This window comes from Gracilinanus agilis, chromosome 4, assembly GCF_016433145.1.
Source record: "Gracilinanus agilis isolate LMUSP501 chromosome 4, AgileGrace, whole genome shotgun sequence".
Taxonomy (NCBI): domain Eukaryota; kingdom Metazoa; phylum Chordata; class Mammalia; order Didelphimorphia; family Didelphidae; genus Gracilinanus; species Gracilinanus agilis.
In genome coordinates this window covers 385,252,690-385,268,850 of record NC_058133.1, presented here as the reverse complement: position 1 = coordinate 385,268,850, position 16,161 = coordinate 385,252,690, and the positions used below count along the sequence as shown (strand labels likewise).

The 16,161-nt window shown below is 32.9% G+C and overlaps 1 protein-coding gene across 1 annotated transcript in view; it reads right to left on the bottom strand.

The window, feature by feature from the left end:
* The window catches only part of LAMA2 (laminin subunit alpha 2), a 625,852-nt gene that overhangs the window by 594,815 nt on the left and 14,876 nt on the right, over positions 1-16,161 (bottom strand). Inside the window, 1 exon segment of the mRNA XM_044676961.1 lies at positions 15,515-15,627. Coding sequence (XP_044532896.1) covers positions 15,515-15,627 — 113 coding nt within the window.

Below are 16,161 nucleotides of genomic sequence, written 5' to 3'. Positions count from 1 at the left end.
TTTCTCAGAAGGGTTAGATAAGAGTTTTATTTCCCAATGGATAGTATAGCTACTCTTCCCTCTCCGGGTTGATTACACTGAGAGTAAGGTTTGATTATTACCTCTTTATGCTCTCTTTCTCTCCTTTTTATAATAATATTTGTCCCCTCTCTCTCCCATGCCCTCTTTGTGTGTAATAGAATATTCTATTTTCTTATTCACTCAAGTTTCTCTTGGTGTCCCCTTCTATTCACCCCCTCTTTCCCATCCCCCATGCCATCTTAGATTATTTAGTGTTCCACCCTCACCCTGTTAATTATTCTTCTGATTACTATAATAGTGAATATTATAATAGTGAATAGAGTTCACTACAGAGAATTAAACATAACATTTCTCTACATAGGAATACAGATAATTAGATCTCACTGAGGCCCTTAAAAAGGCAAATTTAAAAATTATAAGTTTTCTTTCTTTCCCCTCTGTATCTTATTTACCTTTTCAGGTTTCTCTCGATTTCTGTGGTTGGATATCAAACTTTCCATTTAGCCCTGGTCTTTTCTGTACAAATACCTGGAATTCTTCAATTTTGTTGAATGCCCATACTTTCCCCTGGAAATATATAGTCAATTTTGATGGGTAGTTGATCCGTGGTTGCAGGCCCAGCTCTCTTGCCTTTCTGAATATTGTATTCCAAGCCTTACCGTCTTTTAGCGTGGAGGCTGCCAGATGCTGTGTGATCCTGATTGGTGTTCCTTGATATTTGAATTGTCTCTTTCTGGCTTCTTGTAAGATTTTTTCTTTTGCTTGAAAGCTTTTGAATTTGGCAATAATATTTCTAACTGTTTTCTTCTCTGGATCGAATGTAGTGGGTGTTCTATGAACCCTTTCAATGTCTATATTGCCCTCTTGTTGTAGGACTTCAGGGCAACTTTGCTGAATACTTTCTTTTAGTACGGAGTCCAGGTTTCTATTAATTTCTGGTTTTTCTGGAAGACCAATTATTCTCAAGTTGTCTCTTCTAGACCGGTTTTCTTGGTCTGTCACTCTCTCATTGAGATATTTCATATTTCCTTCTATTTTTACAGTCTTTTGACTTTGTTTTATTTGTTCTTGTTGTCTTGAGAGATCATTAGCTTCTAATTGCTCGATTCTAGCCTATAGGGACTGGTTTTCGGCTATAATCTTTTGGTTTTCCTTTTCAATCTGGTCATTTCTGGTGTTCAATTTGCTTATCAGTTCATTTGATTTCTGAGTTTCACTTTCCAATTGCAAGATTCTACCTTTTAAACTGTTAGTTTCTTGCCAGATCTCTTCCATTTTCCTCAAAATCTCAGTTTTGAACTCTTCCATAGCTTGTGAGGAGTTTTCCTTATTTGAGGAGGGTCCAGATGCTTGTTTGTTCTCCTCCTCTGTTTGCTCGGTTGTCTGGATTTTCTCTGTGTAAAAGCTGTCGAGTGTTAAAGACTTCTTTTTCTTGTTATTATTCTTTCTCTTCTGAACTTCCTGAGACTGAGTAGCCATCGTTAGCCCAGCAGCTTCTTAGATTTATCCTTGCGCTTAGTGTCTGTTTGTGATCTATTGGCTCCTGTGGTCTGAGTTCTGGTTTTTTCCAAGGTCAAGCCCCCTGGTGGGCCCCCTTGCTTGGTCCTCTGCAGGAGGTTTCTTTACAAGTCTCAGGGCGCTGCTTCCACAGTCATATACCTGTCTAAACTGGTTTCCCACTTAGGCTTTAGTTCCTGGCTGTGTCTGCCTCCACCCACGTCTCCGCAGTGCCTGCGCTCTGCTCAGCCTGCACTCTGAGCCCAGCGTCCTGCTCCCGCGCTCAGATTTCACCTGCGTTTTTTGGCTTAATGGGGTCCTAAGTCTTGCTGCTCTCAGGAACAGGTCCCGGAGCTGCCAATGACTTGATGGGTGCCCCAAACATGCTCTATTTCTTTTTAGCTGGCTTCGGAGCTATAGATGTGTGTGGAGGGGGTGGGGGTGGGGTGGTTGCTCAGCCCAAGATTTTGTGAGGGCTGTTTCACCCCTTTATAGCATGGAAATGTTCGATTCCACGTACCTTCCACGCTGTGCCCTGTTGTGGGGGTTCCTCCGTTCGTCTGGACTTGTTTTTATGTCCCCTTGAGGAGTTTTGTGTGGTTCGGTCAGGAGAGGTTAAGAGCTGCTTCTTACTCTGCCGCCATCTTAACCCGTAACCTCATTAGTTTCTAATTTACAACTATAATACGGAATACAAAAAGATACTGGGAATTTCTCCAAAAATCGAGAAAATTCTTTGTTGGAACAATAGTTTTTAGAACTTCAGTAGAAAAAGAAGAAATTATTAACCATTTTTATTGCTAACAACAATGAATTAGAAGATAAAGATGGAATCCTTTCTAAATCTATAGGCATTAACACATTGCCTATAAATATAATTAATAGCCATACCTATATACTTATATTTAAACAAAAGCCTAAAATATACTAAGATAATATCAAAATGGGTAAATGATTTAGAAATGAAGGGTGATATGATAAGTAATTTAGGGTAGCATGCAAAAATTTCCTGCTTTCCAGTTTTTCCAGGACTTTCATCAAATTGGGAGTTCTTTCCGAAGCAATATGTATTTTCTGGTTTATTGAAATTAGGCTAATGAATTGTATTGTTTCTGAGTCTTCCCTTCTAGTCTGATGTATAAGATACTCGTCTAAGATACCAAATAATTTTGATTATTACTTGATTTTATATAGTTTGAAATCTGGAAGCATATTCCTCCTTCATCCCAATCTTTTTAAAGTATTTCCATTGATATTCCATCTCTTTTCTTTTTCCACACTTATTTTGTTGGTGTTTTATAATATATTGTAAAGTATTCCTCTTGATAGTTTGACTGATATAGCAAAAAATATAAATTAACTTTGGAAGCACTGTCACTTCTGATTATATTTACCACATTATTCCTCTAGCTAGTTAAGATTTTCTTCACAAAGGAGAATTTTGTATTTGAACCTATGCAATTATTTACTTTGACTTGGTGCATTGATACAAGTAGTAATGAATTGCTTAATAAAACAATGGAATATTTTACCCTACTTTTGCCTCTTTGTTATATAGAATTTCTGTTGATTTTAAGGTTATTTTTTTTAATCTTCAATTTGGCTAAAAGTATTATCTCATTCAGTATTTTTGCTCACTCTAGGATATTCTAAGGGAACTACCATGCCATACCTAAAAAAGATAATTTTTATGTTTATATCATCTATTTTTATAGTTTTATTTCTTCCTTCACTTTACTTTTATTGCTAAAGCATTTTTTCCTGTAATAGTAGAATATAGATGTGGTTTAGAATGTTTTTTGTTTTTAATATATTTAATTGGCCATGTTGATCATTCTTGCATTTCTGGTAAAAATTCTAATGAATGATTTCATGGATAAATCAATGTAGTATGACAGAATATTATTTAAATTTTTTGAATAGATATTCATTAATGATATAGACCTATATCATCACCTTGTTTTTATCTACTCCTATTTATGTTTTAGTATTCTTTATCTCATAAAAGGAGTCTGGTAGACTGTTGTGTTTCTCAATTACTGAGAATAATTTGTGTAGTATTAGATATTAATTGTTCTTTAAAGTTTTGAAAGAATTCCCCTATGATTCTATTAGAATTCAGGAATTTCCCTTTTCCTGTTATAGTTCTTGTATTGTTTCCTGATATTGAAATGCTTAAGATTCATATTGATCTAATGTCAACATAGGTATTTTATATTTTTGAAGATATTCCTTGATTTCTTTTGTGGCCTCAATTTTTAATGTGTATCACAAGTTATGAAAATGGTTTTATTACTCTGCTTTTATGTTGATTCCATCATAATCATTAGCTATTTTCATGATTTAATTTTAGGTATTTTTTTTCCTATGGGAGAGCTTAGTGGCAGAGTGGAAAGAGCTCTGGGCTGAGAGTTAGGAGAACCATGAGACATGACTAAATGGCTTAATAGCAACACTTCCCTTTTAACTTATTTGGCTATTTTTTTTAGTCTTTTCAAAGGACCAGCTTCTAGTTTTACGTATTATTTCTCTACACTCTTTCGATTCTGTATTATTTATTGCTCCTTTAATTTTCCTTTTATCCTCTTGCATATGTTTATTTTGTGTTGCTTCTCTGTTGCTCTTCTCATTTTAAAAATGCTTATTCAGTTCATTAATCCTCCCCTTTTCTATTTTAATACTATGTGTTGCTAGAGATATAATTTTTCTCCTGAAAAATGTGTTAGCAGAATCTAAGAAATTATGTTATAATTTCAACATTATCATTTTATTTCTCATAACTAATATTTTTCTATGATTTGCTCTTAGACTCCCCTATTACTTAGGATTCCATTAAGTTTTCATTTGTTTTTGTCTTTTGTTTGGGTTCCCTGAAATGATTAATAAATTTATTATATTGTGGTCTATAAAAGATATGCTTGCTATTTCAATCTTCTTACATTTTTATATTATTTGAAATGTCACTATGTTCTAATACATGTTTAATTTTTGTAAAAGTTTCATGGAGTTCTGAGAAAAAATATATACTATTTAAATGTCCCATTATAAAAAAATTCCTTAAAAAATAAGGCTTTCAGTTTCAATTTCTCTACTACTTTTTTCAATCATTTTTTAAAGATATTTACAAAACTAAGATAAGAACATTAAAGGCTCTCATCACTAATGTATCATTTTATCTTCTTCTAATTCAGTTATTTTTTCCTTTACGGATTTTTATCCTGTGGTATTTTGAGCATATGAGTTTAATATTCATATTGGTTTGTTTGGTATGGTCCATTTTCTATTACTGCGAATTTTTGTTTTTCTTTTACCTGATAGCATAATTACTAATCCTGCTTTTTAGATTCACATTATAAATAGTGGATTTTGTCTCATTCCCTTATTTTTATTCTGTGTATATATTTTTCATTTAGGTGGGTTTCTAATAAACAACAGATTTTACAGTTTTATTTTTCTCAATCAATTTTTCTATTTTAATTTTATTGGATTGTATAATCTATTCATATTATTATAGTGAGATTTACATTTTCTTTCATATCTCAATTCTCTCTCATATTAGGATTTTTCATTTTTCTTCTAAAGAGATTACTGCATGTGGTCAATTTTTTCCTTAATACATTTCAAAATAACTTTATTCCCAGAGGCTCTCATCTTCCTCTGACCTTCAGCTTACATGTCTCCAACAATTATCAAACTTCTCTTTCTTTTTTGCTAAATTTGGAAGTGTATGTAACCTATTAATTCCATTTTCTTTCTTGCCTTGTTCTCAGTTACCTAGTTATTTCCCTCTTTTTTATTTTTTATTTTTTATTTACTTATTTGTTTATTTATTTATTTTTAATATTTTATTTTTTTAGAAAGATTTTCCATGGTTACATGATTCTTGTTTTTACTTTCCTATTCACCCTCCTTTACCACCCCCCATATCCAATGCGGATTTCCACTGGTTTTAAAATGTGTGCTCAATCAAGACTTATTTACATATTATTGATAGTTGCATTTGTGTGGTCCTTTATTGCCACATCCCCAACCAAGTCCACATCCACCCATGTGTTCAAGCGGTTGTTTTTCTTTGGTGTTTTCACTCCTGCAGTTCTTCCTCTGAATGTGGGTAGCATTCTTTTCCATAAATCCCTCAGAATTGTCCTGGGTCATTGCATTGCTGCTAGTACAGAAGTCCATTACATTGAATTTTACCACAGTGTATCAGTCCCTGTGTACAATGTTCCTCTGGTTCTGCTCCTTTTTCTCTGCATCAATTCCTGGAGGTCTTTCCAGTTCACATGCAATTCCGCACGTTTATTATTCCTTTGAGCACAATAGTATTCCATCACCAGCATATACCATGATTTGTTCAGCCATTCCCAGTTGAAGCGCATCCCTTCATTTTCCAGTTTTTTTGTCACCACAAAAAGTGCGGATGTAAATATTTTTATACAAGTCTGTTTATCTATGATCTCTTTGGCATACAAACCCAGCAGTGGTATGGCTGGATCAAAGGGCAGGCAGTCTTTTAGAGTTCTTTGGGCATAGTTCCAAATTGCCATCCAGAATGGTTGGATCAGTTCACAACTCCATCAGCAATGTATTAATGTCCCAATTTTGCCACATCCCCTAGGTGTGAGGTGATACTTCACTGTTGTTTTGATTTGCATTTCTCTAATTATTAGAGATTTACAATACATTCTCATGTGCTTATTGATAGTTTTGATTTCTTTGTCTGAAAACTGCCTATTCATGTCCCTTGCCCATTTATCAATTGGGGAATGGCTTGATTTTTTTTATACAATTGATTTAGCTCCTTGTATATTTGAGTAATTAGACCTCTGTCAGAATTTTTTGTTATAAAGTTTTTTTCCCAGTTTGTTGTTTCCCTTCTGATTTTGGTTGCATTGTTTTTAAAGAAGTCATTTTATATTTTCCTCCTTCTGCATTTACACTTCCTTTGTTAATCTTTTCCTCATTTTCAAGGCTTCTTATAATAGTGATTACTTTTTCCTTATTCTTTTCATTTTTAATTCATATCTATTCTAGAATTTGATTATTTATTTTATGATCATCATTTATTTATTCTTTCTTTAGTCTCTGTATTCCTCATGGATTAATATTAATAATGTAAAATGACTTTTATATTTTGAGAGTTTGTGGAGATTAGAGAAAATATCTAGCCGATTTCTCACCTGGATGCTTTCCTACAGTCCGTATTATAATAATGTGGAAAATACATTCTCCCATTTATATGAATAGAGCAGTTGCTTTCTCATACAAGAAGTATTTTTCAATAGTGTAAAATATTTATATTTACTTTCAAAGGATAGTAGATATTGCTACTATGAAAACTCAACATTTTATACTTAAAACAGATAGAATTATTTTATTTAAGATTTCAAAAAAGAAAACTGAATATATATGTTCATGAAGAAACATAACCTTCAAATACTATTTCAGAATTTGCAAAAGAAAATGAAGTATGGAATAAATTTAATAACTTAAATTATCTTCTGAATAATGTAGCATTATATCTCACATGTTAGAATAAAGCTGAGAAACAACTTTTATTTAGTGAAAAGTGGAAAAATACAGTCATATCTGGCCTTGGACACTTCCTAGTTACATGACCTTGGGCAAGTCAATTAACCCTAATTACCTAACTTTTTGCAATCTTCTGTCTTAGAACTGATACTAAATTGGGAAGTTAAGGGTTAAAAAAAACAAAACAAAATTTGGTAAAGATAATCAAATTTAATATTAGACCACATTGAAGCTTTTCTATCTATAACGGGCTCTATTTCTTCAGTTCATAAGTATATTGCTGCATTAAAATGAAAAAAATAGAGGAAATAATTTTACTATTTAGGGACTGAGAAAAAATTATACAGGCATTATTAATTTAATAGGGGAAACTTTTTTAAAGAAAGTGGAAATATCAGGGGAAAGGAATGAATTACATTTACTGAAATAATAGGAATTAGAATGAGGAACCAAAAGATGAGATTTAAAAAGTTATTCTGTTGATGCTGTGGCAAATGACAGCTAAATAATTCCTACTTGGTGAATAAGAAAAAAAAAATAGTTTCATTGGCCAAGAACTTTTCTAATCTTCAGCCATGCCTAGAGTTAGAGAGAAGTGAAGGTTCTCATAAGGGTCTCTGTTGCTCTCTTTTGACACTTCTAGCTTAAGAATGAAAAGTAAAGGTGGGTTTACAAGGGCATTGTATCCTATTATGATGGTTGGATCTATTAGCTTAAAGAACCAACAGTAGTGCTCATCTAAAATCATCAACAAACAAATTTCCATAAAGGCATAAGCTAGAGTTTTCACAATAAGATGAAGGGTGAAGCAAGGATGCCTGTTATTATTACTGTTATCAATATTATACTAGAAGTACTAGCTATAGTAACAAGAGAAGAAAAAAGAATTGAAAGAATTAGAATAGGTAATATGGAAACAAAGCTATCACTCTTTATAGAAGATATGATGGAGATATGAAGAATCTTTGAAAATAGAAAACTAGTTAAACTAATTAACAAATTTAGCGAAGTTTCAGACAAAAAAATAAGCCCAAATAAATCATCTGCATTTCTAAATATTAACAAGACAAACCCAGAAATTGAATAGAATTACAAAACATTTTTCAAAGTCAAATCTGAACAATTGGGAATAAAAGTTAACTGCTCATGGATAGGCTGAGCCCATATGATAAAAATGACAATTCTATCTAAATTAATTTTATTTCAATGCAGAGCTGAGAAAAATATTTTATAGAGACAGAAAAGAATGACATAATTCATCTGAAAGAAGAAAAGAGAAAGAATATCAAAGAACTAATGAAAAAAAGTATTAAAGAATGTTGCCTAACCATACCAGATCACAAACTCTATTACAAAGTGATGGAATTAAAAACAATCTGGTACTGGTTATGAAATAGCATGTTTGATTAGGGTAATCAATTGGACTCACAATATACAGCTGGTAATGATGTAGTGTTTGACAAATGTCAAGATCCCGGCTTTGGGGACAAGAACTCACTATTTGACAAAATCCACTGGGAAAACTGGATAGCAGTTTGACATAAACTACATATAGATAAATATCTCACACAGTTTATCAAGATAAGGTCAAAATGGGTACATGATTCAATCAATAAAGAGTGCTATCATATGCAAATTCAGGGGGGTATGGAATAGTTTGTCAGATCTATGCATAAGAGAAGAATTTATAGCCAAAACAAGAGATAGAGAACATTATGAGATAGCAAATGAATAATTCTGATTATACTAAATTAAAAAGGTTTTGCAGTAATAAAATCAGTGCAACCAAAATTAGAAGGAAAGCAGAAAACTATTCATTCCTTTTGATCCAGCAAAAGCACTATTAGGTATGAATTTCAAAGAAATCAAAGATAAGGGTGAAAAGATAATATTTATAGCAGCTCTTTCTGAAATGGAAATTGAAGGCATGTCCACCAGCAGGGGAATGGCTGAACAAGCTGTGGTCTATGATTGTAATGGAATAATATTGTGCTTAAAGAAATGAAGCATAAAATCATTGCAAAAATTCCTAGAAATACTATGTGGATGAAGTGAGCAGGACCAGGAGAACATTATACACAGTAAAAGCAAAAATTATAATCAACTATAATCAGAAATGTAAAATAAAACTCCAAAGAACTCATGAGAAAAAAAAACTATCCACTGTCATAAAAATGACAGTCCACATGCAAACTGAAGCATACCATTCTTCATTTTATTTCTTCCATGAATTTTTCTCTAGTGTAAGCAATTTGTCTTCTTTAATAATATGACAAATATGGAAATATATAGTGTATAAAACAAAATACAACCTATATAATATTAACTGCTATCTTTTAATTTAAAAAAAGAAAAATTAAAACAGAAATCTAGGTGAAAATTTCACAACAAATTTCTCTAATAAAGACCTAATAAAGATCTTATTTCTTAAATGTATAGAGAACTTAGCCAAATTTAGAAAAATCAAGGCATTTCCCAATTGATCGATGGTCACAAGTTATGAACATGAAGTTTTCAGGTGAAGAAATCAAAACGCTCTATATTTATATAAAAATATCCTACATAATCATTGATTAGAAAAATAAAAATTAAACAACTCTGAGGTACCACCTCACATTTATTAGATTAACTAATATGACATGAAATTATAATAATAAATGTTGGAGGGGATGTGTGAAAATTAGGACACCTATACAAGTATATTGGTAGAGTTGTAAACTGATCTAATCATACTAGTAAGCAATTTGGAACTATGTCCAAAGGTCTATAAAAATGCATATCCTTTGATCTAGCAATAGCATTCTTGTTCTGTACCCCAAAGAGATAAAAAAGAGAAAATTATCTATTTAAACAAAATGTTTATTACAGTGTTTTGTGGTGGCAAAGAATTGGAGATTGAAGGAATGTCCAACTGGGAAATGACTGGACACATTGTGGAATATGATTGTGATGGAATACTACTGCGCTATAAGAAATGATGAACACGATGATTTCAGAAAAAAACTGGATAAACCTACCTATATAAATTGTTCAAGAGTGAAGTGAGGAGAACCAGGAATAATTGTACAAAATATTTGCACAATATCCTACAATGATTGACTGTGAAAGATAGCTATTTTGATGAATAAAATGATCCAAGGTAATTCTAAAGAAGTTATAACAAAGAATGCTATGTACCTACAGAAAAAAGACTGATAGAATCTGAACGCAGATTGAGGCATACTATTTTTCACTTTCCTTGTGTATTTTTATTTTCTAGTTTTAGTTTTATGTGCATATTCTCTCACATAACTAATATGGAAATGTGTTTTGCAAGGTTATACATATGTAACCCAGATCAAATTGATTATCATATCTCAAAGAAGAGAGGGTAGGAGACAATATGCATAGTATAATTTTAGAGAACTTATATAACAGATTGTTATTCCATGTACTCTGGAAATAAAATATTTTTGTGAATAAAGAAAAGTACTTATATTTACAAAAATACATACCAGTTCTTTTTGTAGTGGTAAAGAATTAGAAAATGAGGAGATACCAATCCACTGGGGATAACTGAACAATTTGAGCTATATGATTGTGATGGAATACTATGGTGCTATAAGAAATGATAAACAGGATGCTCTCAGAAAAATATAGAAAGATATACAATGAGTGATATAAAGTGAAGTATACAGAACAAGAACAACACTATACACTTTAACAATAATGTCACACAATGATCACCTGTGAATGACAGCTATTCTTAGTAATACAAAGACTCAAGACAATTCTCAAAGACTTATGATGAAAAATGCTACCTATTTCTTTTTTTTAGACATTTATTAATATTTGTTTTTAACCTGTTTACATATTTTATGCCCCTACTTTCCCCTTCACCCCCCGCTCTCCCCCCACCCATGGCCAACGCACATTTCCACTGGTTGTAACATGTGTCCTTGTTCAGGGGTCTATTTCCCATTCATGTCTGCCTCAGTCCATGCATTCAAGCAATTGTTTATCTTATATGTTTCCTCTCCTGCAGTCCTTCCTCTGAATGTGGGTAGCATCTTTACCATAAATCCCTCAGAGCTGTCTTGTGTCATTGCAGTGCTGCTGGTACAGGAGCCCATTACATTCAATTTTACCATAGTATATCAGTCTCTGTGTACAATGTTCTTCTGGCTCTGCTCCTTTTGCTCTGCATCACTTCCTGGAGGTCTCTCCAATTTGCATGGAATTCCTCCAGTTTATTATTCCTTTTAGCACAATAGTATTCCATCACCTGCATATACCACAATTTGTTCAGCCATTCCCCAATTGAAGGACATCCCCTCATTTTCCAGTTTTTTGCCACTACAAAAAGCGCAGCTATAAATATTTTCGTACAAGTCTGTTTATCTATGATCTCTTTGGGGTACAAACCCAGCAATGGTATGGCTGGATCAAAGGGCAGGAAGTCTTTTATAGCCCTTTGAGCATGATTCCAAATTGCCAGCCAGAATGGTTGGATCATTTCACAACTCTACCAGCAATGCATTAATGTCCCGATTTTGCCACATCCCCTCCAACATTCATTACTCTCCCCTTCTTTCATTTTAGCCAATCTGCTAGGTGTGAGGTGGTACCTCAGAGTTGTTTTGATTTGCATTTCACTAATTATTAGAGATTTGGAACACTTTCTCATGTGCTTATTGATACTTTTGATTTCTTTACCTGAAAATTGCCTATTCATGTCTCTTGCCCATTTATCAATTGGGGAATGGCTTGATGTTTTATACAATTGCTTTAACTCCTTGTATATTTAAGTAATTAGACCCCTGTCAGAGTTTTTTGTTACAAAGATTTTTTTTCCCAATTTGTTGTTTCCCTTCTGATTTTGACTACATTGTTTTTGTTTGTATAAAAGCTTTTTAGCTTAATATAATCAAAATCATTAAATTTACATTTTGTAATTTTCTCTAACTCTTGCTTGGTTTTAAAATCTTTCCTTTCCCAGAGATCTGACAAGTATACTATTCTGTGTTCACTTATTTATAGTTTCCCTCTTTATATTCAAGTCATTCACCCATTCTGAATTTATCTTGGTGTAGGGTGTGAGATGTTGATCTAAACCTAATCTCTCCCATATTGTTTTCCAAATTTCCCAGCAGTTTTTGTCAAATAGTGGATTCATGTCCCAAAAGTTGGGCTCTTTGGGTTTATCATACACTGTCTTGCTGACATCATTAACCCTGAGTCTATTCCACTGATCCTCCCTTCTATCTCTTAGCCAGTACCATATTGATTTAATGACTGCTGCTTTATAGTTTAGTTTGATATCTGGTACTGCTAGGCCCCCTTCCTTCACATTTTTTTTCATTATTTCCCTTGATATTCTTGATCTTTTGTTATTCCAAATGAAATTTGTTATAGTTTTTCCTAATTCAGTAAAGAAGTTTTTTGGTAATTTGATAGGTATGGCGCTAAATAGGTAAATTAATTTGGGTAGGATGTTCATTTTTATTATGTTAGCTCGTCCTACCCATGAACAGTTAATGGCTTTCCAATTGTTGAGGTCCAGTTTTATTTGTTTGGAAAGTGTTTTGTAGTTGTTTTCGTATCATAGCTGTGTTTGTTTTGTTAGATTGATTCCCAAGTATTTTTTATTGTCTAGGGTGATTTTAAATGGTGTTTCTCTTTCTACCTCTTGCTGTTCTAATGTGTTGGAAATGTATAGAAATGCTGATGATTTATGTGCATTTATTTTGTATCCTGCCACTTTGCTAAAGTTGTTGATTATTTCTACAAGCTTTTTAGTTGATTCTCTAGGATTTTTTAAGTAGACCATCATATCATCTGCAAAGAGTGATTGCTTAGTCTCCTCATTGCCTATTTTGATACCTTCAATTTCTTTTTCTTCTCTAATTGCTATTGCTAGTGTTTCTAGTACTATGTTGAATAATAGAGGTGATAATGGGCATCCTTGTTTCACTCCTGATCTTATTGGGAAGCCTTCTAATTTATCCCCATTGCATATAATGCTTGTTTATGGTTTTAGGTATATATTGTTTATTATTTTTAGGAAGGGTCCTTCTATTCCTATACTTTTCAATGTTTTCAATATGAATGGATGCTGTATTTTGTCAAAGGCTTTTTTAGCATCTATTGAGATAATCATGTGATTTTTGTTTGTTAGACTGTTGATATGGTCAATGGTCAATTATGTGGATGGTTTTCCTAATGTTGAACCATCCTTGCATTCCTGGTATAAATCCCACCTGATCATGGTGGATGATCTTCTTAATTACTTGCTGGTGTCAATGCTACCTATTTCTAAAGAGAGATTGGGTACTATTAATGCAGATTAAAATAAACTAGTTTTTCTTCTTCCTTTTATTATTTTTTCTCTTTTCTTTCACCACATGATTAATATGGAAATATGTTTTGCATGACTGTACATATAGAATCAATATCAAATTTCTTGCCTTCTCAATGAGGGAGGATGGGATAGGGAGGGAATGTGGGAATTTGGGACTCAAAACTTTTTAAAAAGGAATGTCAAAAATTATCTTAAAGGTATTGGAAAAATATAAAAATATATGAAATTTTTAAAAATTATCAACATAATCTCTGTTCCTGGGAAGTTTTATAATGCAGCATTCATATGAATGAGTAACTAGGTGAACTACTGACATTGAGATGACACTTTCTAAAAGCCTTTTCAAAGATGATTGTGAATTAAAAGAACTTATAAAGGCTTTATTCAAGTAGAGAAAAGAGGATTTGTTTATCTATGGTGCAATGAAGACCAATGGTAAACACAGAAACAGCAGTTCTATGTGGTATTGATATTCTTCAAAAGACCAATGCCTCCAAAGCCTGGAGTCCAGTACTGTGATTCATCCTAAGCATGAATTTTCTTCTCTTTCATGCTTCTATGCCAGATTCCTGCATGTGCTCACTTTTCACCTCAGATATTTAGCACATTGTTGGGAGAAGGGGAACTAGAGCTTTGTCTGTATTGTGGTATATTTTGTTGTTTATACATTTTAAAAAATGTATCAGTATCTCTAGTGTCATTTCCTTTTCTTTTCTTTTTGAGGCAACAATTATGTTTAGAAGTGTCAATATTTTAAGTGGCTCATGGGGTGAATAGGTAACACATTGTGAAATTCAAAAGCTAGAATATTGTGTAGGGGGAGTGCCTTTTCCCTCATTATTATTTCTAGTATTCTAAGAGAGTTTTTAGTATAACTAAGTATATATCTCTGGGAATTTGGACCTGCCAGGATGAAGGTGGATTAGAATGAGAGGGTATCAACATGCGCCAAGAGAGAGGTGATAGATTGTGTGACATTGGTGGGTGGATATTCATATCACACCCTTTATAAGTGACAAGCATGATTCCAATTATATTTTCAGGGTGGTGACTAAAACACAGTTATTACAAATGCATTTCCCACTAAATACAAAAGAAAGCTAATTTTTTTGTCACACTTCCTCCTATTCTCCATTAGGATAGGAGATGAATTCTTCTACCTTTTTTTTTAACTACAGACACCTTCCCTGTAAAAAAGAAATCTATAATTCAATTAGGTGACAGATTAAGAGTTGGAAGAGATCTCTGAGATCATCTATTTCCACCCTTTCATTTAACAAAAGAGGAAACTGAGTTTAAAAAAAGATAAAATAATTTGATAAACATCACAAAAGTAGGACGAACCGGATGTTAATTTTGAACCTAAGTACTCTGACCCCAGAACCAGTGCTCTTCTCATTGTACTATAAGTCTATCATGGCAACTAAGGAAATTATCCCATTTCTCCTCATAAACCAGTTAAGATGACTGTGAACCTTCAGTGAAAGCATCATTCCAATTGTAATAGTGTGAGGCATAGAAAGAAAAGGATTTCATGAAAGTACCTATCCCTATGCAGCAAGTAACTCAAGCTACTCTTGGCATCAATTTTATACAAATAGAACCAGGCTCGTTACCTCTCTGAGTGGCCCAAGTTTAATTTAGAAATCTACTGACACAGCATACTCAACTATCAGTAATGAGAGGCAATTTACTGGAGAGCCTTGTTATCCAAAAAAACCTCTTAAGTGCACCTATCAGCAGCAGAGCAGGGGCACAATATTCTTTGGGAAGTTAAAAATGGTACCACTTTAGAGCTTTTGATGCACACAAGATTTTTGTTGTTGTTACAAATTTTCATCATTAACTCTAATGAATCAAAACAAAAACAGTCCCTAATATAGTATTGAATATTTCACATTGAAAATCATTCCAATTATGCCAAAAATGATTGCCAAAGATCTTTAGGGCTTGCTTTTATAAATGCGAGTAGCACTAAATTAATACGCCACTTTGTTCTTTGTCAAAAGATAATAACTGAAGGTGTGAAGATAAGAGTGTCTCTTTATCTCTAAAGACTACTGACAAACAAATAACAAAATCAAAGGCCCAATTTCCAAACGTTGTGAGAAAAAGGCCACATACCTGCTGCAAATCCAGTGTAATGGTCACATAATGGTATTCAATGCCATTCTTAATACTGGGACTCTGCCACCAAGTGTTTTTGCCATCAATTGCATTCGTGATTGGGTGCCTCTCTATTATTGAAGCAAAATATGAAAGGGAAAGAAAAGAAGTCAGTTAGCATTAGGCTGCTTCTACTTTGAAAACAATTCAAAACAGTTATGTCGAAATGGTTATAATTTTAGTATTGAATTTTTTAAGTTAAAATATTTATTCATTCATTCTATCATTTAGCAAATCTTTACTGCACCACTAATAACAATGATAGTAATAGCTACATTTATATAGTCATTTTAAGATTGGCAAAGCACCTTACATACATTATCTCCTTCAATCTTCACAATGAAGCATGATGTTATTGTTTAATTGTTCCTATCATGTCCAATTCTTCATGATACCATTTGGGGTTTTATTAACAAATATACTAAAGTAGTTTGCTATTTTCTTTTCCAGCTTCATTTCACAGGTGAGGAAACTGAGGCAAACAGAGGTAAGTGACTTGCCCAGAGTCACCCAGCTACCAAGTATATGAGGACACATTAAATTAAAAAAGATGAATCTTCCTGACTATTGGCCCTGCACTCTATATTTACTGTGGTAACTAGCTT